The 26,605-nt window shown below is 37.4% G+C and overlaps 1 protein-coding gene across 1 annotated transcript; it reads right to left on the bottom strand.

The window, feature by feature from the left end:
• Nucleotides 1-688: 688 nt before the first annotated feature.
• On the bottom strand, nt 689-26,273 carry LOC109063650 (4'-phosphopantetheine phosphatase-like). The gene is given in 21 exon segments (XM_042765954.1): nt 689-3,255; nt 3,375-3,443; nt 4,196-4,296; nt 4,398-4,502; nt 8,503-8,552; nt 8,648-8,703; nt 8,798-8,949; nt 9,177-9,264; nt 9,492-9,604; nt 11,861-11,898; nt 11,901-12,015; nt 21,593-21,598; nt 21,886-21,986; nt 22,075-22,156; nt 22,340-22,521; nt 22,824-22,977; nt 23,089-23,181; nt 23,296-23,479; nt 23,592-23,800; nt 25,621-25,715; nt 26,117-26,273. Coding segments are annotated over 21 exon segments (2,340 nt in total). The 5' UTR covers nt 26,235-26,273; the 3' UTR covers nt 689-3,026.
• Nucleotides 26,274-26,605: the final 332 nt, after the last annotated feature.

Genomic DNA, 26,605 nt, shown 5'->3' with positions numbered 1-26,605 from the left:
TTGCTTGCAATTGCAAAATAATAATAATAATAATAATTGCACGGCTAATTGTTTTTTTTTTTTTTTTTCACTTTCCTTGTTAAAACAATTGTAATGTATATTAAATAATATTTAAAATGTAATACCTTGCAGAAGTCAGAGGAATACAAGGTGGAGTTTCCATCTAGCAAGTCATACTAAATCATCTAAACTAGTGTTATATCTCTATAAGTGGACATAACAGGATTGTATTGGTGGAAACCTGTTACTTTAAAACATAAATAATCAAGCTAATAATTATCTAAACAGCCAAAAAAATAATAATAATAATAATAATAATAATAATGTGTTGAAATGTTTAAACACAAAGGGTCTGAAGAGACCCCTCTGCCTGCGGCTTCACATTATCAGCAGATTTCAAAAATACAATGTGCAGTAAACATACTAAACAAAAACTTCTCAAAAGACTGCAATGAGAATATGCTGTTCCCCCAGTTTAAATAATAATAATAATAATAATAATAATAATAATAATAAATGATGACACTTGTACATTCTAGAAATGTTCTTATTCAGGTCTTACCGAGTTAAAATAAATATTACTTGGCTCGTCATGTGATTCATGAGGCTGTCCAGGTCAAGAGGTTAAGCTTTTGCTGGTTGGCTTGGTCCATCAAGCCACTGTTGGTAGATGTTGTAATTAGTCAAGTCAAGTCAAGTCACCTTTATTTATATAGTGCTTTTAACAATACAGATTGTGTCAAAGCAACTGTACACCATTTTTGTGTCCAAATTACACCATTGGGACACAAAAAAGCAACTTTATTTACTGGCAGCCATCAAAACATATATATATATCTTCTTTTTTGATAAATGTTTTGCTAGTAACATATAATTTCAGATATATTGCATGATAGCATAGATTAACTTTTCCCTCCAATCACCTGTTGTGAATGACAGATAAAATCCTTACTAGATTTTTTCCTCACAGAATATATGTGGCATTTAGAAATACCTCAAATTATGTTGATTAAATTTCTTGTTTAATGTTTATTATAAAAAGCTGTGACTGAACTGTGCTTAAAAAAAAAGTCATTGGTCATTTTGTAAAAGTAATACAAATGCAGAAATGAAAGACACCTGAACACAGTGTAAAATATATTTGACAGAATTATATATGATTGTCAAGTGAGCATATTTTTTTTTAAATCCCGAGAATGCATTAAGATATGCAAATAAACAGTACATTCGATGTACAAGTTTACGTTATATTTACAACTGATTTTACAAAGTTTCACAAAGTGAATGCATTAGTGAAGTAAGCTTGGCCGAATAAATGAGTACTGTACAATCAGCTTTAGTCTGAAAGAGATCATTGTTTTCTCAACGTCTATGAATAAGCACATTTCAAAGCTACCACCCAAATGAATGACTTCCTGAAATTGAATATTCTATCTAGACCATCAGTCCAAAACCTTTAGTCAGAATGATGTTGTACATACTGCGCTTAAAATACTGAAAATACGTAATATCCCATCAATCTGTATGGACATTTTGTTTTTCTGGATCACACACATGAACACACAAGATACATGGTGAGAACCAACCAATCCATCAGAATGAAAAAAGCAATCAGCGTGCTTATTACTCCATAACAGAGCCCTGAAATACTGTGCTTTAACGCTTACTACCCACAAACTAACTTTTGTACATTTTACATCTTATTCACATAAACACGCACACAAATTGTCGATCTCTATCTCTCTCTCTCAATCAGAAAGAGCTGTGACAGTGAGGCAATGCTGTGCTGTAGAACCCTGAAATGGATTTTAGATTACAAAGATTTCCACAGATGGTAAAAAGTGAGAGCTGCATCAGACAAACGCATTACATTATAATGGTGCAATATCTGAAGCAGGCATTGCAGACTCTGTTCCCTCTCATTTTTTTCTACTGAGCACCTGACAAATAATAACAACAATAAAAACAGTGTCTGTCACAATACATCTGCCTTCATCGAGAAAGGTAAATGTTTTGGACTAATTATAATACAATACTGACATCTAGTGTTAATGGATGCATAATCCATAACAAAAACTGCCTGTTGTCTCTTTATATTTGAGTATGTCCAAATAGCTACACCACTTTTTTTAAATCACATCCAAATATTGGCCACACAAAACAAAACAAAACAAAAAAAGAACAACAAACTCAAGAACCCATATATTGTTACTCAGTTATTCCAAAGGCCAAGCATTCTATTTTGTTTCTTATTCACTTCTGTTGGGACACCACTGCTAATGTATTAGAAGAACACAAAATCAAGTCACTGTGAAATGTTGTCATGGGAACAGAGGTGCTAGTCATTAAAAGACAATGCCAGCTGTATGAGATATGATTCAGTATGGCAGAAACAAATGCAGTGAGTGAAATTAGAACCATACCAGCTTCATTTGAAAGCAGATTGTTCATCAAAAAAAAATGAAAATACACATATATGCTCATTTAAAAATACTTCTAAATGAGTCTGCAATGAAAAACAAATCTGCTATGCTTTCAGTGTTTCAAAAGACAGACCCACATTTAATAAACAGAGGTTTATACACCTAAATATACTGTTAAATCCAGCAGGGGAAAAGTGTAAGACCTCATTACTAGGGCTAATTTAATTTGAAAACTGTTTATAAATGTTATATTTGTCATTCCAATCCACCCTGAATTCAACAATCTATCCAACAGCAACCGAATCTGGTCTGAGAACAATAAAATTCAATCTCATCAAAAGAAAAAGCCCCTACAGCTGTCATCCAATTGTTATGAGGGAGGTTACAGCAGACGTGCACATTCAATTTCAGAGCAGGCACACACGACTGCCCCCTTATTATTGATTTTGATTAAAAAAAAGAAAAAAGAAAAAAGAAAGAAAATAAAGCAAAAGAAAACCCCAAATACAATCATTATGTCAATCTCAAGAAGAAGCACAGAGTGAAAGAGTGCTTTTTCCTTTCAGTGCTAGCAATTTTACCCCTAAAAGCCTCTTAATTTCCCTAATGTTGCCCTTGGGCTTTGGAAGGGACCTCGTATTTGAAGACTACACTGAAGATCTTGCCTCCAAGACGGTCGGCCAGCCAGGAGTTCTTTATGACAGCTAGTTTAAGGCTCTCGCAGCTGAGCATGGCGTAGTAGTTTGTGTGGATGGCCCGACCCATTCCTTCAATGATCACCAGATCTGTGCCACGCTCTCTGACGACTGTGGCCAGGACTTTGTCCAGGCGACTGAAGAATGAAGAACAAAGGGAGAAACCATGGTTTTAAGCAGAGGGACCTCACATAGCATTAGCTTTCTGTTTCACTCAAACAATTGAAAATACCAATATGGCGGGAAAACATTATACCTCAGGTCCAAACAAGGAGAACTAGAACCATTCTGCACCAAAGCAAGTCTGTCCTCTTTGAGTGCAGCACTGAAAAAGGGAAAATGGAAATATGATCTGCTGTTACCGTTACTTCAGTATGATGTAAAAAAATAAGGTGTATTCGTTCATAATATTTATTTTTCAAAGAAACCCCTTTAATAAGCTTTAACCCTTTAAAACCTACTGTATCATATTTGATACACAAAATTCTAAGGCTCTTAATTATTAACATAACAGATCAAACTTTGCTGCAAAGGCCTTCTACCCTGTTGCATATTGTTGTTCAGTTTGATCCTCTGATTTAAAAAAAAAAAAAGTTACGTTTTTTTGTTTTTTGTTGTTGTTTTACTTCCTTGAGTATGAGCTCCATATTTTCCTAAATCATACTATATGAGCCATAAAAGCCTGATGTACCAGCATGATATTCAACAAAAAACACATTATATATATATATATATATATATATAAAATTTTTTAATTTTTTTTGTCTAAAGGCTCAACTGACTTTATATGTCAGGCTTTACAGGGTTTAGCCATATACTGCAGTACACTGTACAATTACTGATAAAAATGTTAAAAAATATTAACATTTATTGAAATTGAAAACAGTTACGAATAGTTCTGTTGTCACTGTCAAAGATCATTTCAATACAACATCACATAATTTGTATTTCATTCTTTCTACTAATGTGCAAAAATGCTTCCGTGTCATGTGACATTATCTATACTCATTTACATTCTACATAGGTGAGAGACTATACACTTTTATAACACCCCTGGTAAAGAGGGTGCGTACTCACTGAATGACAGGGTCCATGGCAGCTATTCTCTCCGTTAGGATCTGCAGCTCACTGTTAGTGACATCATTGAGGGCAGGGCCTGAGTTACTGGCAAGAACAACCTAAAAGGCAACATAATTGCATATGTAACTAAAACTTTAAGAACACACTGAAAAGTCTCAATAATTTGATTTGTAATAATTGTGTATTGTTGTTGACTTACCTCTGTGCCTCTGATGAGAAGTTCTCTAATGAAAGGGAAAACCCCGAGAATAATGTCTATTCCACTATTATCTACGAAAAATAATGCACATTTATGAGGGGGACCCTGTAAAAGAAAGCCAGCAGGTACACCTTCAATCAAGACCAGGAAGACTTCATAGATTGTTTAACATGCTTTCAGACAAAATATTGAATTCATAGTATGCACAATATCTTGAAACAGATGCAAAATATATGGTTTTTGTAATGTTTAAAAACCAGCCAGGGTAGACATTAGACAAAACATGCACATTAAAAAAGTTACAAACTCCACTATCAAATTTCAAGCCAGTTGGTGTCACTCCGTCCTAACCAGTTTTCAACAAGCAATTTGTTTTGTTTACATTAGTAAATAAATATACTGCACAGCAATACAGTCAGTAAGAACATAACAGTCATAAGAAAAAAGAAAAAAAATATTCGACCCACACAACTGGCATGTTTACTAATAACGTAGAATTCACACATTTATGTGCTCCTAAAAGGATCTTGGACAAAAAAGTTTATTCACATGAATTTGCTCTGACCATCATTTTAATGTTGATGGTAAATTACAAGCATAATGATATATTGGTTTTACTGATTAACTTTTAGTTAATCAGTAAAATCAATGCTGATATCTGATTTGTTTTTAATTCCTCCATAATTTCTCTATTATCTACAAAGAAATTTTTTTTTTTTAAATTTAATTATTTTTAAAAATTAAATATTTTTAATCCCTTTCTCTCACTCTACTTTTCTTATACATCAAACATGAAATAAAATCTGTGTCAGCAGTATATATATTTTTTATTATTTAGATGTTTTATATTATAATCACAAAACATTATCAAGGTGTCATTATTGTTATTATCAAGTAATTATTATTTATTTTGTAATAACTTTCAGAATTTTATATGAAGTGAAACGGTTTAATTCATAATATTACTTAAAAGTAACTATTGATCAGTTAATCAGTTACCAGTTACTGTTTTCTATCCTAAGCTACTTGTATCAGTAAAAACCATTATTGGTCAACCTATAATGCAGATTATCTTAAAAACTACTTTTAATTTACAAAAAAATTACATTTAGAATAACTTTTGGTTTGATTTTAGATTAATCTTAATTTCTGTGCCGATTTTATAGTACACTACTATTACTGTGTGTGAATGAGACCCAATGATGTTTGTGTTTTTACAGACAAAAATGCTTATTAACCCTAAAAGGGGTGACGTATCCTGTATCCTGGGGGATACAAACATTTGAGAGGCTGTGGGGAGAGGCAGTGGAAGTGCAGGTCTTATTTATTGATTTCATGTTGAAAGGGTGTTTGTTGTGAATATTTAGATCTGGGGCTCGTTTCAACAAGAGCTGAAACTTGAACTCTGAGTTTACTTACCCTGAGACTGGAAACTCTGAGTTTTCAGGTTCAGAACAGCTGAATTTAGTTTAGTGAGTGCACCACGCTATGAAAAGCCATGATCAATGGAGCTCCTAAATTATGATTCACCATAAAAAAATGTCTGCATATTTCCAAGTCAACATGTAACTTTAATTCTTATTCACTATTCTAATATCAAAGGTAAAGGTATCAAGGTAGAAAGGTAAATTTTTGTTATTGTATTAATTTTTATGGTATCCCACAGGCAAAAAATATATATTTTTAAAAAAGAACAAAAAAACAAAAAAAGCAGCTAAACATTAAGTATAAAAACTTCAGGTTCAATCAGGTTTAAGCATAAAAGGTTCATTAGTGTAGGCAACATGACTTTACAAACATTTGACATATTAAATATACAGTAAATATCATTCAGTGTCTATTTCAATGTCCAGCACCTTTTTCCACATAGTCTAATGATCTTTTCACATAATTAAATGTTCTCTAATCCGAACTATATAAGTGTTAACTTATTATATGTTAATGTTGAAATTTTATGAATTAAATTTTTACATTTTGCATAATCTGCATGTAAATTTTTTTTTTATAAAAATATATTTTTACATATAGACTCTACGGTCTAAAGCAGGGGTCGGCAACCTTTTCGCCATGACATGTTAAATTTTTCTGGTTAACCACTGTGCTAACACCAAACCCAACCAACCCCCCCCCCCCCCAATTGCATTCTGTACATACACATTTTTAAATTATACGATTAAAAACAATAGGCCTATTTGATTTGTTCATAAACTGTTTTTTTTTTTTTTTTTTGTACTTACAGTGTGACCATACTGAACACCACTGTATTTGTGTGTGTGTGCGTGTGTTTGACAAGGCCAATGCATTAAAACCGTTCAGTTTAATCACCGTTCTACACCGTTCTACATTAATGCGCTGCTTTAACTGATGCGCACGCACACTTATGCATTAGTAGAGTCAAAAATTTGATTTGGGATGTTTTAATTGATGTATTCTGGGGCTGATAAACTTGTAAGCGATTCGATGCGACTTTTATTAATCGATACTGAATCGCTACATTATATTTCTCAGCAACAAGGGGGTTAAAATCGCTGTTTTTTAAGTAACTAAACTCAGATTCATTGTTTGTAGAGAGTTACACAGACAATTTACACATCTCTCTCTCTCTCTCTCTCTCTCTCTCTCTCTCTCTCTCTCTCTCTCTCTCTCTCTCTCTCTCAAAGTGGCCATATTTGAGAAAAAAATCAAGTAGTTTGCATCACTGGATACAGCTGTTGGTCATTTAACATTTCTATCATAAAACGTATAGTTAAAAGACTTATATTAAATGATTTGCAGCTTCATCTTACCTCGCTCTCTTTAGCGTTAAACTGACGCTTCGTGCACTGCTTCTGTGAACAGTAAACCCCCCCTACTTTGATTTGTTTGGCAATCTCAGTTGACAAGCGCTGTTGGACCGCAGAGGCTTTGATCTGAAGTGCCTAGTATATGCAGGGGTCGCGCCCACATCCGTAGACCGCAAGTTAATTCTCACACTTTAATAGTTTTTTTATAGCTTCTAACAGGCTGTGTGACTATGAGAAGTTATTACCTCAAAATGTACGTCACTATGCAGTTTTCCCTATTACTCGCATGCCAGCGATTATCCCTCTGTGTGCCACTGTAGGTTGCCGATCCCCTGGCCTATAGACTATAGTCTCTATAGACTATCAATCATTTAATCATTTAGTTAGCAGTATTTAATATAGTCTTAGGTCAACAATACACGTGTTTTTTTTTCAGGCATGTTTATATACACACGTATACTTATGTATGTGTGTCTATGATATAAGATACTCAACAAAAATGTGTTTTTGTTTAATATTGTATTTTATACATCAGATTGTTATGGCTCATATGCACAATTCAATGATTATTGCAAAATACACAACTAAACCTTCCTGAAAAGCCTGTTGTTTCATATTCGACAAAAAAAACAAAAACAATTATCATAAAAAAAAAAGATAAATGCATAATTAAGAAAACCCAAGCTGGTTCAGCCCAGTACATGTTTTTCTTGAATTATTACTAACGATATAAAAGTTTTTCTTATATTCATTATGAAATCATGAAAGATTTCACAGCAAAAATACTTCACTTGATAAAAAAGCCCTTTCAATCAGAGGGCAGAGGCACAAAGTAGATTGTTTACAACAGGTGTATCAGAAAAGTTTTGTTTATGTTAATAATTTATAGACCCTAGAAATTTACGTATCAAATAGGATAAAGTAGGTTTGAAATTAGTAGGTAGATTGTAATTATTAACAATATTACAACAAATGTTTACTGTAAGTTACGAGAGAATAAAATGTTTTGAAAATATAGCTACGTGCATTGTCAAGCAAGCATTGTTTTAAATTTATACCCCCAAAGGGGTGATGTATCCAAATATTAAAAACAAAAATAAAAGTAAAGTTTAAAAAAAATTCAAAGATTTGTATTATTTGTGTCCTAATAAGATACAAAACAGCAATACATTAATTTGCTAATGTCTCTATGGTCTTGCCCTTTTTAGGGTTAAAATTGAAGAGATATTATCATATCACACCTGGTTAGGACAGAGTTTACTATAAAGTTCAATACAGCATTTGAGAGGCCTGTTAAAGACATTGTCGATTTAAGATCTGACCTTCAGTCTCTCAATCCACTGGTTGTAGGCATCCACAAGCCATGGCCTCTCTGGGAATAAGAAATGTATATAGATGAGATATAGATAGAACAAATAATATATTATTATTATATAATTTTTAATAGTTTAAAATAAGTTTTCACACCTTGTAATTGCTGTTTTGCTTGTTCAAACCCAAACTCTGGATCTGATTCAAGCACACTAAAGAACAATTACAGGTAAGAATATAGCCGATGTGTGTGAAAATAAATAAATAAATAATAAAATCTCCCTGCACATTCGTCAGTACACTCACTCTGACACGGCTTTGGCTCCCCAGTCGAAAACATTGCCAGCCAGGAGGCCTTTGACCAAATTGAACTGTCTCTGTTCCCAGCTCAGTTCCTCTACCGACTTCACCACCTTCAGATAGTATTTCAGGGCCATGTCATTCTCCTTCTGCTTAATCTGCAGGCAAACAGAGAATCAGACTGAGAACTGATGAACTCGATCAGCCACTTGCATGGTTTATCCACTGAAAAACAGACACACACACATGCATATAGATAGAGACTGAAACAATCTAATTAAAGAAAAAACATGTTTACAAGATTTTAAATATGAGATTGTGGGGAACTGATGTATTTTGAAGCACCACAGGCAAGGTGAAGGACGATTCAAGATTCAATGTAAACCTTAGAGTAGGGATCAGGAAAGTTGAACTCGTTTAAACAGTGTTCTCTTGTGTCTAAAAGACTTCTGACGGTCAGGGATCCATAAGCACTAGAGATGAGAGGAGAGGCAAGCTACATTAGAAGTGAGAAACACTCATCCAGCAACACTCAAGCACACACACACACACACACACACACACTAGACTTTAACTCATAAAACATCCTAATATCTACTAAGATCTTGATGAATAGTAAACGACAGATATATCAGTCCAAGCTGAAGAATGAACCCTTAATGAGCTGTGGCAGAGGCTGAAGGTTCATGGTTGCTCTTACAAAGGTTGATGCCGAAGAGTCTGGAGTTTATGACGGTATTTCTGACGAAACTTCTCTGCTCTTTCCACAGCCTCTGGCTGGTCTTTCTGGCTTGCTATGGCTCGCTTCACCACCTGTTAAAATACAAAATGAGCTCATGAACATTCACGATTTCCTTATTTTTTTCTTTGTTTTGTTGTGGAAATCTAGTGTACAGCAAACCTGACACTTCTAACCTTATCCTCTAACTACACAACACCAAAACACGTGCTAGCCTGCCGCAAATGATTAATGTCATGATTGTTATCATCTGTTTGCAGTAGTTTATATCCAGCTGGTCACATTAATGCATTTGTTAGCCAGTGAAGTTGCAGATTTAAAGCTGTGACGTGAGAAAGCAAACTGATGTGTTCACGCAGCCGACAGAAATCCTGCCGTGGCACAGAGCGCCATTCACACAGTTTTTCATTAAATTACATTATATTTGTCCAAAATAGTTGTTAATGTACATAATGACTTCACCCTAGGCTGTAAAATTGTGTATTGTGCATTTTTCAGTGAAATGTTTGTCTTTCTGTAGTTCTAATAAAGTCTGTATGCTTCACTTAGAGAGCTTTATGTAGCTCACGCTTTTTCTTTACGCTTTGCTTTGTTTTTGTTTTTTTTAAACACCGAACTTGAATTGAACTTGAAGTGGTGACAGCAGCGGCAATCCATTTGTCACTCAAGTGGCTAAACCCTTAATTATACAAAACTTTAAGGCTTAATATAATTTAAATGGATGGGGAAAAAAAATTCTGCTGTAAAGTCGGCCATCTTATAAACACAGGGAAGTCGTGGCCTAATGGTTAGAGAGTCGGACTCCCAATCGAAGGGTTGTGAGTTCGAGTCTCGGGCTGGCAGGAATTGTGGGTGGGGGGAGTGCATGTACAGTTCTCTTTCCACCTTCAATACCATGACTTAGGTGCCCTTGAGCAAGGCATCGAACCCCCAACTGCTCCCCGGGCGCCGCAGCATAAAATGGCTGCCCACTGCTCCGGGTGTGTGTTCACAGTGTGTGTGTGTGTTCACTGCTCTGTGTGTGTGCACTACGGATGGGTTAAATGCAGAGCACGAATTCTGAGTATGGGTCACCATACTTGGCTGAATGTCACGTCACTTTCACTTTCACTTTTTTGTATTGTTTATGGGTTGAGTGCGGATTATGGGATTGACTCCCTTTTGGAGCCAGTCTCTAGCGGCCAGTCGATGAATTGCAGTTTAAGTCACTTACGTGTTGGTTTCAAGAGAGAGACCACAAAGGTTGCAACTAGATGATACATGATACCTGTAATATTTTTTTTTTTTTTTGGCCCATATTTTGATTAGATAATCATCACGTGTTCTAGAATAGAAGCAATTAAAGTGTGAGAGTATGCACTATATATTCATATGTACATAATGTCAATGCTTTGGCCTTTCTGTAAAATATTTAAAGATCTAACTAGTTAGAGCGTGTTAATTTCAACATCTCCTAATACATTTTACAATTCTGAAGTAGATTTTCAGGGCTCCAGACTGCAACTAAAATAGTCGCATCTGCGACCAAAAATGTTGATTTGGGAGTTAAGTTTATGCTGAGGTTGCCACTGGTGACTAGAGAAATTTACATTTGAAAATTTTACATGTAATGTCTTTTTTCTGATTGTTTTGTGATCACATCTTTTGTTATGTTGACGCTATAAACTGAGACGATGCACATCAAAGTTTTAATGCAAAAAAGACTTTCAAACAGTCCTCATCTCTACCAAAAAGCAGCATTGAAAGCACACCTGCTGAAAGCAGTTCCATTTCTGGTGGCATGAGAGAGCAGAGATGCGCAAAGTAAAAGTGCAGAAAAGCTGTGTCTATTTAGTGCGTAACTTAAACTACAACAGTTTAAGCTGTCAGTTTAACAATACATTGTTAACAATTCGTTTATAATCAGTACTATGGCTTCTTACTCTAGTTCTGTTGCCATGACAAAAATTTAGTCATCATATTACATTGAAGTTACATAACAGTCACATATCATGGTTAGGTGGGTAGGTATTGAGCTTATATAATGACCAATTCTGTGAAAGAACTAATCAATTTTACAAAGTTTGCCAGGTTAGTGACCTCAAAACATCTACATATCAACATATACCCAACCAGAAAGTGATTTCTGTCCTGTTTCTACTTTTGAACTAACGGAAATTCAAGTCAGAAAGGCCCAGTGGGTGGTTGTTGGTCAGAACAAGCAGCAAAGTTGACCAGCCTTTATGCTGAGTTGTGAGACTTACATATTTATTTTATAACAAGTTATCATAGCAAATTAATAATCAAAGTTTCAAAAAGAAAGACAAAAAAACTGAGCCTGGAGGCCTTACCCCATCCAATGCCTCCTCAAAGCAGTAGAGCCAGTACTCCGAGCCAATGCATCCTCAGTCAGGTCCACCGTGTCTGGAATATAAGAGGTTGCGTCCTGCAGCAGGGGGAGGTTGACTAGCTGCCTCTCCAGACGGTCCATCTCCAACATGTCAAACTGGAGGGAATGAATAAAGAGTAAGTACCCAACAATGCATTGAATTTCAATTTGTGCATTCATCTGCACAGGAAAGGCTATAATTCCTCAGCAGATATTTGTTGACACTAAGAAGAGGTTCAAAAAATAAATCAGGCAAACACATCTAACTTAAGGGTTCACTGATGATATAAATATTGATTTTTTCATTTAGAATGCTGAAGTGATAACAAATTTTTGTAGGCCAACCCAGAAGTTATTATAACCCTGGTTCCCTTGACAAAAACAAAACACATTTACATTTATTCACTTAGCAGACGCTTTTATACAAAATGATAATTAAATGAGAAATTAAACAAGCGATTCATTGTAAAGAGGCAATAAACACAAGAAGTGCTAGTAATACAAATCTGATGTTGTTCAGAAAATTATAAGATAGAACAGGGAGGAATTAAGGAAAAGTGTAAGCTTTTTTTTTTTTTTTTTTTGCAGGATGCAGTAAGGTGCTCACAGAAGAGATGAGTTTTCGGCTGTGGGTGTTCCAGATGAGGATTGGGAAGATCATTCCACCAGCAAGAAACCGTGAACAAAAATGTTCTGAAAAGTGATTTTGTGATTTCTCACTGTGATGGTACCATGAGGCATTCCTCATTTACAGATCTCAGGCTTCTGGAGGGGATGTAGCCTCATAGAGTGGATGGAGATAGGAGGCTGCGGGACCCTTGGCTGTTCTGTATGCAAGCATCAATGTCTTGAACTTGATGCGAGCTGCATCCAGTAACCAGTGCAAAGAGATAAAGAGAAGTGTGAGACTCTTGGGCTCGCTTAAACCCATGCTACTGCATTCTGAATCATCTGTAGTGGTTTGTCTGTACATGTTGGAAGCCCAGCCAGAAGAGCATTACAATAGTCCAGCCTATAAATGGCAAGAGCCTAGATGAGAAGTTGTGCAGCATGCTCCTTTGAGAAGGGCCTGATCTTCCTGATGTTGTCCAATGCAAACCTGCACGATTGTGCTGTCTTTGCAATGTGGTCTTTGAAGGTCAGATGGTCATCAGAGATTACCCCAAGACTTCTGACTGAACTTGATGGGATTATTTTTGATGAACCTACCTTAGCTGGATGGTGAAATTAAGCTGTACAATCAGAGTGGCAGGGATAACATGAAGCGCTGTCTTTGTCAGGTTGAGCTGGAAGTGATGTTCTTTCATCCAAGATGTCTACTAGGCAGTCTGAGATCTGTACAGCTACCGTTGAACCATCTGGTTGAAGTGAAAAATAGAGCATAGCAATAGTACGAGAAACCATGTGCCTGTATGATGGATCCCAGTGCTGCAGTGTATAGGCAGAAGAGGAGGGGCCCGAGAACTGACCCATGAGGATCCCCTGTGACCAGCTGATGTGCTTTGAATACTGCAGGCAATCCTGAAAGACCTACCTGAGGGACAGGATTTACCTGTGAAAAACAGTGAAGTAGAGTTTCTATGATGCCCAGTGATGAGAGGGTGGAATGAGGGGACTTATGATTGACAGTTTGAAATGTGGCAGATAGATAAAGCAGAATGAGAACTGATCATTTGAAATCAGCTTTCGCAATCGACAGCAAGGCAGTCTCAGTTGAATGGCTGCTTTTAAAACCTGATTGGTTCTTATCCAGCTGGTTATTCTTTGAAAGGAAAGATGATAGCTGGTTGAAAATATATAGTTGCCTGTATGGAGAGATGTGTTGACGTGTGCAAATGCTGGTAAAAGTGTAGGAGAAATGACTTATATATGATGTGAGGGTACAGGGCCTAGAGGGCAGGTGGTAGGATGAATGGGCAGGAGAAGGCTGTGGATGTAGCTGGTCTGAGTTCTTGTGTGTGTGGAGCTGAAAACTAACTACTGATGGTTAAAGATTTATATGTGAAGAAATTAGCAAAATCTTCAGCTGTTTAGAGTTGGCAGGAGGGGGCGGAGTGGGGCAGAAGCGCTGTTAATCTTGTGGAAATAAAAGGTTTTGGCAGTGTGGACCATGACAGAAAAATATGAAAGCAGAGACTGATACATACTCAGGTCAGCTGGATCTTTTGATTTGCTTCATTTTCTCTCTGCAGCCCTGAGTTTGGACCAGTGTTCACAGAGAACATTGGATGACCAGGGGTTAGACGGGTTAGTACACACTGGCCTGCAGGAGAGAGGACAGATATTGTCTAGACAGGAAGTTAAAGTGAAGATAAAGTGTCTGTACCACTTTTCACATCAAGTGGTGAGAATTGAGTGGGAGAGGGAAGCAAGGATTAGCGTAGGTTTTGTCTAAATGAAACTGGCAGGCGGTTGGTGGCACACAAGAAGTAAGATGAAATTAAAAGTAATAAAGACAAGATCAAACCTGTTCAAAGGTTTCACCAAAATGTTTTCTGTGATACAGCTTGATCTGTAAATGAGTTTGAGCTGGTTGCCTGATTTTTGAATTCCTGTGGTGGACAGCATAGACTCAGATCATGGGGTTCGCAGGTTGGGCTTGAAGAAAAGTTTGAGAAGGGTTTCGGAAGCTTCCGCTGTGAGCTCAGGGACTTGATGGGATTCAGATACTTTTTCTCTTGGGTCATCTGATTCCGTGGATAGTGATACATTGGGCTCATCTGGTGAAAGTTAGGACGTGGATGTGGTTGGCGATGGAGATGGAGATGAAATTGTGAGCACTGAATCTTTCCAACCTAGCTCCAGTCCCGCATACGGGGAAATGTTAAGAGGTATTGGCATGCACTACTAAGATTTTTGTTTAAGTCTGGTCATGTGAAAGGCAGACGCCTGTACACAATGGCTGTGTTACAAGCTTTCCTAGCAGACTTGCCTAGAGATCTAGATCAGTGGTTTCCAAAGTGGGGGTCGCGACCCACCCATGATGATTTCCAGAAGAAAAAAAAAAATTAACGATTAGAAATAGCACATTTTATCCATAATGGTAAAAATACTAAAAATAGTAGTTAAATTAAAAATAAAAGCCATCCAAATAAAAAAAAGCCTTTCAATTTTTCTCAACCGTGACTCCTGAGGTGATTACGACAGAGTAACGACATATTAGCAACAGCATCATTTGCAGCAGGTCAATTTACACCATGTTAAATATTATGACGTGCACGTAGGTCATTTTTGGGCTTTAAGCTTAGTATATTAACCAATTTTTTTCAATATGAAACGTTGGTCAATATCGACCAAAGACAATGCTGGGAGGCCAGCAGAGAAGCCAGTGGAGGAGAGTGGAGAAGCACCACCTTTAGAAAAGCCATCGAACTCAGGTATGGAAAGAGCCTGGCATGTGCTTAAAAAGGACATCCATCAGCCTTTCTCCAAGTGTCGAAAGTATAGAGATGAATTTATTCAGTATGGATTCACATGCGTCATCGTCAACAAAGTACAACATCCCCAATGTGTAGTGTGTACTGAAGTGTTTGCACATGAAAGCCTAAAGCCTGTAAAAAATGATACGGCACTTGAAAATCAAGCACCCCTCTCTTGCTGCTAAACCAGTAGATTTTTTCCAATGAAAGGAGCGAGAGTTGCAAGGCCAAAAGGAAGTCCTGACTAAACAGACAACAATCCCTGCCAAAGATCTACAGGTGTCATATGAGGTGTCATATTTAATTGCACAGGCAAAAAAGCCACACATGATCAGGGAAACCCTTATCAAACCCAGAGCTATAGCTATAAGTCGGGCTATGCCTGGGGATAAACTGGCCCGTGACCTAGAAGCAGTGCTTCTGTCTAACGGGACTACTGCCCGACACATCTCCGACATGGCCCAGGACATAAAGTGTCAGCTGGTGGACAGAGTGAAGAAAGGGAAATATGCTTTACAGTTAGATGAATCCACAGATGTATTAAACTCTCCCCAGCTGCTTTTATTTTAGTTCAGTGGCGCTGTTGACATATGACGCTGACGTGTTTTGCTGACGTGTTTTCTTTGTTATTGGGCGCGCCAGAAAACACGTCAGCAGTGTCATACTTCAACAGTCAAAGCAGTCGCACTCAAAACAGACCCAGAAGAGAAGACAATGATGAATAAAGTCGTCATTTTTGTTATTTTTGGACCAAAATGTATGCTCTCGGACTAAATCTAAAATATCTTAAACTGTGTTCCGAAGATGAACGGAGGTCTTACGGGTTTGGAACGACATGAGGGTGAGTCCTTAATGACATAATTTTAATATTTGGGTGAACTAACCCTTTAAAGTTCTCCATAATTAAGGGTGTGGCCACTTGAGTGACAGGTGGATTGCCGTTGCTGACACTGCCGTTGAGCTAGGTGGGCATGCCTTCAGCAACCAGCTCCGGCCTTTTTGCCCATTTACGATTATCCAGGAGTGACGCGCTGTGACTTGCTGCCAAGATGGTGACAGCCTGCTCCACCCACTTTGAGCCACAAAAATGCTCTTCAGAAAACTACGGGTGATGTCCATGTTTTTATACAGTCTATGGCCACGGCATGGCTGAGTGGGCATTCCTTTTCCCATAGTGTCCACTAGAGGATGCAGTATGAGTTCCCTAGAAGAGAAATGTCTCAGGTTACACATGTAACCACGGTACCCTGAGAAGGAATGAGACACTGCATCTCCTCACCATGCCTAGGGCTTACCTATTTTCACGTCACTTTCAGACAACCAAATTAGTGACGTGTTAAGTAGGCACCCACTTATACTTCCGGGTGCCCACCTGTGATGTAACAGGCTACATGGACCAATTGGATTGGAGTTATTTCCCATGCTGGCGGCAGTTCCCATAGTGTCCACTAGAGGACACTCGTTCCCTCTCGGGAAACCATGGTTACATGATGTTTCAAGATGGTGCCGCCGCATTCGGACGCTGTCCTGCTCACTCCGCTTAGACTGTGTTTTTGTTTAATTTTTTACTTACAATTACTCTCACCTTTTGCACGCATAACATTGGTACTGTTCACACATGACAGCAGAACACTTTTAATCATCAGAAACCAGTTTTCGCTCCTGTTTTATGACATTTTACCCAACAATCCAAGTTGGCTACCTGAGATTCTCCACACGAAGGATGAGAACAATGACTATGAGAGGGCTCCTCCGAGGCTACGAAACCGAAAACACAGAGGGAAATGCGCTGGGGTTCACAATAGATTGAGGACCAGAGCGCACAGTCCACCTTTACCCAGTATCCTGCTAGCCAACGTCCAGTCGTTTGAGAACAAGATGGATGATCTCAGAACCAAGATAAGATTCTATCAGGACATAAGGGACTGCATCATAATCTGCTTATCAGAAACATGGCTGACCCCCTCGGTACTGGACGAAGCTGTAACATCGTCTGATTGCTTCTCTGTTCTTCGAATGGACAGGACTGCCGAGGCTGGCAAAACCAGAGGTGGCAGGCTTTGTTTCATGGTCAACAACAAATGGTGTGACCCCAGGAACATTACCACTCAGTCGCGTAGTGTTGTCAAAAGACCTGGTTCTTCGGTACCAAGTTGGTATTAAAAAAACTAAAATGTTACAGTACCAGTTTTTTTTAAGTACCGGTGGTACCGAGTACCTGGTCAACCCAGTTATTGGTGTGCTATCCAAAAGGTGCGCAGATGCACTGTCTTCATAAAAGCACTGAGATGAGGCGACCTCAAAAGGAGGAAACACACCAAAGCGACTGTCTTCAGAAAATTATGGATATCATCTTGCCTGTAATGCCTGAGCAGCATTTGTGAGTGCAGGCTTAGTGCTTATTTGATTACAGCCGTTACTGGGGAAACCTCTCTCTATTGCGTGCTCTACAAGCACCTCCTGCTGGCAGAGAATGAATTTGCATATGCTGCTGTGGGAAACACCACTTCTGTATTAAATACTATGAAATATTTAAATTTGAATGTCGGATTGAAATGAACGCTGTTATTAGAGTAGTTAATCGTTAGCATAAGTGCGGCTAACGATAATATAATGAGCATTAGAATTAAGTTTCTTTATTAACTATTTAATGCTCCTATAACTTATATTAGGGTAAAAAACTGGATGTCATGATGATATTTACTATTTTTACACACCAGAGTCTTTTTAATGAATTGTGAATCTAAAATATACGTGTTAGAGAATGTACAAATTAACATTGTTTGTGTCATATCAGTAAAAAAAAGCAGTTCTGGGCTTTTTTTTAAGCTAACTTAGTTATTATTCTTGGCTTTAAAATTCAAAATCCCTTTAAAAATATGTACACAGTTTGGATTAAATGACAGTATAGTCAAACGTTTTAATTGCCATGTTTTTGTGTTTTGCTTTGGTACCGAAATTGGTACAGAGAACCGTGGATTTCACTGGTATTGGTTCCGCGACAACACTACTGTCATGTTCCTGTTCGCCTCATCTGGAGCATCTAACGATCATGTGCCGCCCGTTCTATTTGCCTCGTGATCTTACAGCGGTCATCGCCACGGCTGTTTACATTCTACCTCAAGCAGACACGGAGATGGCCCTGTCTAAACTCCATGATGTGCTTAGTGTCTGCTTAAACAACCACCCAGACGCTGCCATCATTGTAAGTGGGGACTTTAATAAAGCCAGTCTTAGACATGTAATGGCAAACTTTTACCAGCACATTTCCTGTCCAACCAGAGGGAGGAATACATTGGATCACTGCTATTCTCAATTCAGGAATGGCTATAAAGCTAGCTCACTACTGGGTTTTGGAAAATCTGACCATACCACCATCTTCCTCATACCGGAATACAAACAAAAGCTTGTGCAGGCAGCTCCAGAGAGGCGGGTGGTGAAACGCTGGTCCACCCAATCAGAAGCAGCGTTACAGGACACACTCGATGACGTGGACTGGGACATGTTTAGGTCTAGTTCCAATGACGTCAGTAAGCTTGTGGATGTAGCTGTCAGCTTTGTCAGCATGCTGGTTGAGGAGTTAACACAAACCATAACAATTAAAACTTTCTCGAACCAGAAGCCATGGTCGGGAGACATGAGCGGATACAAAACTGCATGTTACACTCTCTGACGCGCTGTGAGAACCGCTAAACAACAGTACAGAGAACGAGTGGAGTCTCATTTCCAACTAGCTTCCAACGTTTCGAAGCAAACCGCTCCGGCGATATCAACAGTCTGCCGATGTGCACAGAGGAAAAGAACAGCTGCGTCAGTGATGCGTGCGCAATCACTGTATCGGAGGATGAGGTTCATCGAGCTCTGAAGCGTGTGAACATCAGAAAATGCAGCTGGCCCAGACGGAATTTTGGGTCCTGCATTGAGATCATGAGCCGATCAACTGGCTGGATTGTTTACATCTATCTTTAACGAGTCTCTTGCACAGTCATTTGTCCCTACATGCTTTAAAAAATGTATCATCGTTCCTGTACCAAAAAACAACAATCCATCTTGCCTAAATGACCATCGACCAGTGGCACTCACATCACCAATTATGAAGGTTTTTGAGAGGCTTATCAAGAACACCATCTGCTCCTCTATCCCTAACAACATTGACCCACTCCACTTCGCCTATCCCCCCTAATAGGTCTACTGAGGATGCTATCTCCCATCTCCTGCATGCCACTCTCACCCACACCAACAGCAATAAAGGGAATTATGTGAAGCTGCTGTTTATAGATTATAGCTCAGCCTTCAACACTAGTCCCCCATAATCTGGTCTCCAAGCTCAGAAACCTTGGACTGAATGCCCCACTCTGTGACTGGGTTCTTGATTTTCTATCATGCAGACCTCAGGTAGTGAGGGTGGGTCAGACCACCTCCAACATCATCACCCCGAGTACAGGAGCCCCACAAAGATGTGTTTTGAGCCCGCTGCTCAACTCCCTGTACACATATGACTGTGTGTCCTCTCACACCTCCACTTTTGTCATCAAGTTTGCGGATGATACAGTGGTCATGGGCCTCATCTCCAACAATGAGGCTGCCTACACTGATGAGGAAGAAAGTCTGACATCATGATGCCAAACAAACTGTCTCTTTCTGAATGTCAGCAAAACCAAGGAGCTGGTTGTGGACTTCAGGAGGAGGCAGCAGCGGATCTACACCCCACTCATCATTAACGGGACCTCAGTGGAGAAAGTGAGCAGCTTCAAATACCTTGGTGTACACATTTCCGAGGACCTGACCTGGACTAATCACACTATCAGACTACTAAACATGGACATTAACCACACTGCACTTTAGAGACTCTGGTAGCGTAGGGTTACCCAATAACTCTGTCCACACTGCACTTTTTTGAGATAAGATAGTTTTGCAACTCATCCTCACTGCACATTGTTTACATCTCTGCACATCATCTGTGTAGCAGTTTTTGTGTAGCATCTCTACACATCATCTGTGTAGTAGTTTAATATATTGTGTATATTTAATTTTCTTATTTTTCTTCTTATTATTTTTTCATATATTTCATTATTTGTATTTAATTTTTCTCTTATTTTTTTGCAGTCTAAAAAGAGTATGCCAGACCTACATTTCACTGCTTGTTGTATGTCATATAACTTGAACGTGACAAATAAAATCTTGAATCTACATGCATAACCACAGACATTTATGAATCTTAAACATTTTGTCCATAATGGTAATCTTCACAAATGAACTTCTGAATGCCTAATTACAATCACCATTTGAGTTAGAAGGGTCTGGAAAAGCGTGATTATAAACACAATGAGGCATAGAAAATTGACTAATAAATTCACGAGTTTTCCTGTTGGTTGTATTGACAAGTAAGTCACAGACAACCTGTTTCAACCCAAAAGGTTTATCATTCATAGTGGGTAATTCTGATGTATATTATGCCATTGAAAAAAAAAATTATATATATATATATATATATATATATATATATACTATAATATATATATATATATTATATATATATATATATATATATATATATATATACATACTGAGATTGTTTTAACCACAGATCTTATTTCAAGCATTTAATCAAAAATGCATTCATAAAACATGTTGACCTTGGGACCATGGAACCAGAAGTCCTAATATGCTGACTCATGCATGGGTTTTGGCCTACGAAAACACGTCATCTCTGCAGCTATAGCCCTAAAGGGCCATTCACACAGATGCAACAGTATCCACCTGCAGAAAAACAGTGCTGCTGATTGGAAAAGAAGGCAGTGTCTTGAGACACATCTTTAAGAGCTGAACTTCTTTTAACTTGACACACCGTCTTTATGTGGCACTCATGTGAAAAAACAATGACAAGAGTGTTATAGTTAAAAATGTCTGTTTAGCGCATGTTTGAATTGGAAAACAAGTAAACAGTGGAACGTTTTCGATCTAAACGGCCCCTATAGTGCAATCAAAATGGCACCTTTATGACAAATTTTCACATTTCTCTCAACAGCAACTGTCAAACGCACCAGACAGTGAGTACTCATCTACAACTAGATAATTTGCACCTTTTACACTCATGATAAATAAGTGCATCACACTGAATAATATCCATGGCAACACCACATATATTCATAATGGTAAAAAAACTAAACCTTCAGAAAACGCTACTAGTGATGTCTTTTTCTTTTTCTTTTTTTTTGAAAGGAAAGAGCAAGCAGAGAAAAGCACAAGAAAAGCCTGGATAGAAATGTACTTACTGGAAACTGAAGGGAAAATATTAGGGAATAGATAGAGAAGATGGATGAATGGATGAACAAATGGACAGATGGAGAAGTGGAAAAGAAAAGAAAAAAGAAAAGAGATGAAATAAGAACATTATGAGAAGATAAAATAGGTCATGAAAGATAAGTAGCATGCATCTCAATTGGCCATATCCATAAATATAGTGCATTTAAAATTCAACTCCAACTACAATCTACTTTGTCTTTCAAAAAAAGTTGAAACACTGCAATAGCAAATTTACTCTAAGCCTCTTCTTTGTGCAATTTACCGTTCCACTACGAGCCCGTTGAATAGGATTCAACTCTGGAGATACACTCATGAGACCAGAGCTGCCAGCATAGTTCTCTCCCCAGCTGTACTGGTTAGGATCTAACACAAAGAAACAAGTAGGTAAAACAAACCACACGCACTGCAGCAAATATCAAACTGTTTGATTGTGTACACAGCAATAGCTTACTGTCTTCTTCTGCCCCCTTCAAAAAGGCCCCGATAGCACCAAGATATCCTTCATGTCTTAGAAATAAAGCCTGAACCTCCCCCTACAAATAAACACAATTCTTTATCCAAAATGCTCACATAACACAGCAATATAAGTTTTTTTTATCCTGAGATTAAAAATATTTTACAGAATTTGACAACATTAATCGTTTTATCAAACACTCATGTAATCATTATTGATACAGTATTACACAAACTATGATTATGAAAAAAAGGTTGGAGACCTTAGTGAAGAAATTGATGCTATAGGTGATGGTGTGCATGGTAACGGGATGTCCTCGAATGAAAAATCCTCCAAAATAGACTCTGGTAAGGTTATGCAGTTTGGCGTAGAGGCAGGCAAGCTGTCCAATGTCATTGCTTATCATGTGCAGTAGGCTCTTTGCCATGTCTTCTTTGGAGAACTCTAAGCAATATGCAACAAAATAACCCAAGTAAGTGAAATCTGCCATGTAAACTATTCAATCGAATTCATGGTGCAAAATGGTGCAAGTGTTACTATAGACCATAAAAAGTGTTAAAAACTCTCTGTTTCACTTTCCTCATGTATGCCTTTGCGAAACCAAAGACCTTTGGCTTCATTTTACATTAATAACACTGCAAACTAGTTGAAGGGTCAAATGACTCTTCCTGGGTGAAGAAAACAGGCCATATAACAAACTGGCTTGTTTAAAATCAAACCACTTTATATTTTTTCTTCCGCTTTACCTTTGTCTGTGGTGGCTGATTTCCCAAAGCTACTTGCAATGAGGTCGCCAGTTAAACCCAGGGACCCGTAAGCACCTCCATAGATGTCTTTCACGAGCATATCCACATTTGTGTGTTGTCCTTTGGATGCTAACTGCAAAAGTTCATCAAACCTCTAAGACAGAGAATGGGTAGGGATAATAAAAACAAATAATAAATGAGTAAAACATTTTAAGAAAAAACAGAAATTTAGAAATTCCAAGTAATACTTCACAAAACAAACCACCTTGGTTTTTGTAAGTAAAGCTCCAAGACCCCAAAAAGTCCCACCACCTATAGAACTGCCTCCAATACGCTCAAATTTGTCCTCTGCTTCAACTCAAAAAAAGGATATGGGTGCTCCCTTTAGAAAGTCAGCAAACTCAGGATTTTTGTTTTGTTTTGTGTGTATAATGTCACTATGCCATGTAGATCCAGTGCAGTACAACTATACCTTTACTATTGAGACTCCAGAGCCAATATTTATAAGCAGGTAGGGGAAGATGTCTGGATGTGTATGCTGGAACCGAAATTCAGAATCAGCATGTTTGGCATACACAAAAGCCTCATGGGGGATATTCTTCAGAACGAAGTTGCATCCTTTGATCAGACAAGTCATTTCATCCTCTTTGTCCACTCTAACAGAACACAAAAATACATAGATTTAATCACATTACAACAATCTAAAACAAATCCTTGAACTCCAAGCATATCTGTATCATTCTCAGTAAGCTTTAAAATTTCACTTACTTTAGCTTTAACTTTTTCTCTATCAGGTCCTTGAACTTGTGTGCCCCTCCACCAGTTGCTTTGATGACTTTGGTTTCTGTGTTGACCAGGTGGTCCTTAATGAAATCTAGGCAGGTTTCAATGTAAGCATTCTCAAACTTGATAAAGTGAAGACGGGCAGTGATCTCTTCCTGTACAGATATCTCATAAAGGGGGTCACCATCTGTTTCCTAGAAACACGTAAAATGAAAAATTATACAATTAAATAATTACAAAACGAATGTTTTAATGATTATTAATGCAAAGAATCTTAATAAAAAGTTCTGCATATGTATATTTAAACAAGAATGTTAACTGTAAGAGAGTTTTGATCATTTTTATATACACAGTAATTTCCAAAACATGCTTCAGATGAGAGCAATTACAAAGCAAACTCCACTCTAATAACAAAATATAGACATTCATTTAACATCCATGAAACCTTTTATTATTTAATAAAATGTATTATTTATGAACTCTTCACTGTTCTTTGGGAAACCAAATGACCATGAATTCATTGACTGCTGTGCAGTCAAAAGGGACTGCAATACATCCTGCACCAACTTGAAAGACTGGGACCATATGCCATACACCTCTATAACAATAAATGACCACTATGCTCTTTTATTTTTTAATGTGAGATATTCTGTTAAGAAATGCATAATACAAATGTACATAATGTACATACTTGCATGATGCATTTCCTGTATTTGGCCAAAGTGTTCAAGTGGGTGTGAAGACCGCAAGTGTGTGTAGGACTTGTTATTAACCAATGGGACACACTTATAATATATTTTACAATATAGTTTTGTAATTATGCAAGCAAAGTTTTCACAGAGCTTTATTTACACATTTTGTACATGTAATAAATTGCACTTTAAAATAAACATCTAAATTTCTGTTCAATAGTCCCTTTGAATGACCCAGTTTAATTGTGGTCTTCTAGTCAAGTGATAAAAAGCAGTTGCAAATATTTTACATAATACACATAAACATCTTTATGGTAATAAAATGTGCAACACTTTACAATTTACATAAATTATATGTGATATCTAATTAAATTAATTACACTGCAAAGTTTTCCTTTGCATTTCACGATTTTGGGGCTTGTGAGCTCCTGAACATGAGGAATGACACGATAAAACTCTGAAGAGGTATTAGAGATTTTGTGTGCATTAAGGGCACTGAGCTTTGCCATTTTTTAGACCAGGACAGTCTACGCTTACTTTCAGTAAGTCGTGTGTACGCCCTCTCAAGTGGTCAAGACTGCAAGTGTAAATATTGGGACAGGCACAGAAACTCCCTTTGGGGTGGACTCTGTGCTTTTTAACTTTGCAGATCTTTTTCATGCAAAAACAGCAACATTATCTGCACTAAAGGAAGTTGAAAATGTGTATAAAAAAAAAAACAATATATATATATATATATATATATATATATATATATATATATATATATATATATATATATATATATATAATAAAAGCATAATAGGACCCCTTTAAAGGGTTAGTTCACCCAAATATGAAAATTCTGTCATTAATTACTCACCCTCATGTCAAACCCGTAACTGAAATATTCCCAAGTCCAGAAACGTAGCAAGGAGATCTGTGAATTCTCGTAGCTTCGTATAATTGCAGATGAACCATTGATGTGACATGGATTAATTCACAGATCTCCTTGCTACGTTTCTGGACTTGGGAATATTTCAGTTGCACTGCTGTCTATGAAGGGTCAGACAGCTCCAGATTCCATCAAAAAAAATCTTAATTTGTGTACCGAAGATGAACGAAGGTCTTACGTGTTTGAAATGACACGAGGGTGAGTAATTATGACAGAATTTTCATATTTGGGTAAACTAACCCTTTAAATCTAACAAGAAGTAATATTTGTTTTGTTTTACTTTTTGTACAGTAGATGATTTTCTCATCAGATTTTCTGACACTGCCTCCCTTGTCTCCAAAAAAGGCCCCTAATGTTATGTGTAAAGGGAAAAGAAAAAAAAACTTACCTGCAAGCTTACCTTCGCTGAATGATCAAACGACCTGACTTTGGCAACTTTATGCTGAACAGTGGAATAATACGCCAGTTTTGTCAAAGAGCCACCTGTCAGGTAAGATTAGGCAAATTATTTATTTATTCTAAGATGATATACAATTAACCTTCTCTTATACGATTATTATTCTGTTATTAACATATTACATCAGGTTGTTTAGGTCCATTAAAATATGACATGTTTCCACTTGAAGCCCAGTAGTACAAATAAACCTGTCCTCGTTCCGCTCTATTTGTAAAATGAACATTATTTGAACATATAGCCTCAAAGTCTTCAAAAATAATAATGTTAGTGTTGTTGTTCCTAGCATGCATTGAACAGTCAGATTAGCAGCACGCGCTAACAGGTTTTACGCAGCCCTGCCCAACAAACTCTGACACGTCCAAACTCCACAAGTGACTGTAATGCGATCGAGAAAAGAACAAGGGTGCAAGTTGGCATCTGATAATACCTATATCTATAGCGAACCTCTTGGCGTTCTCTAAATTGCGGAAAATTTCATCTGGGGGGAGTGTAATGCTCTTATCCATGCTGTGGGAGCCTGTGTCCGCCCCGCCACACAGCGCCATCTTACTTCGATTGTTTTGCAAACTGCTACGAAACGTGAAAGACGCATCAAAGCTCAGAGTGGAGAAATTTTACAGTAAAAGTCTCATTCCTACGCAGAATAGAATAGAATAGAATAGAATAGAATAGAATAGAATAGAATAGAATAGAATAGAATAGTTTTTTTAAACGACATATTTGATTTTCAGTCGGAAACAACTGGCGTCTTATTAAATGCACATAAAAACTAAATTAAAAATTGTGTGTATGCTTATATCGGCTATTATTGGATATTTAATTGTACATGGTCAATTCCTTTGTTTGTAAATTTAGAAAACACTTTAAAAACATTGATAATTTAATAACACTTTACATGTAACCTTTGTACTTTAAT

This window comes from Cyprinus carpio, chromosome A11 (genome assembly GCF_018340385.1).
Source record: "Cyprinus carpio isolate SPL01 chromosome A11, ASM1834038v1, whole genome shotgun sequence".
Taxonomy (NCBI): Eukaryota; Metazoa; Chordata; class Actinopteri; order Cypriniformes; family Cyprinidae; genus Cyprinus; species Cyprinus carpio.
This window is presented reverse-complemented; position numbering and strand designations above follow the sequence as displayed.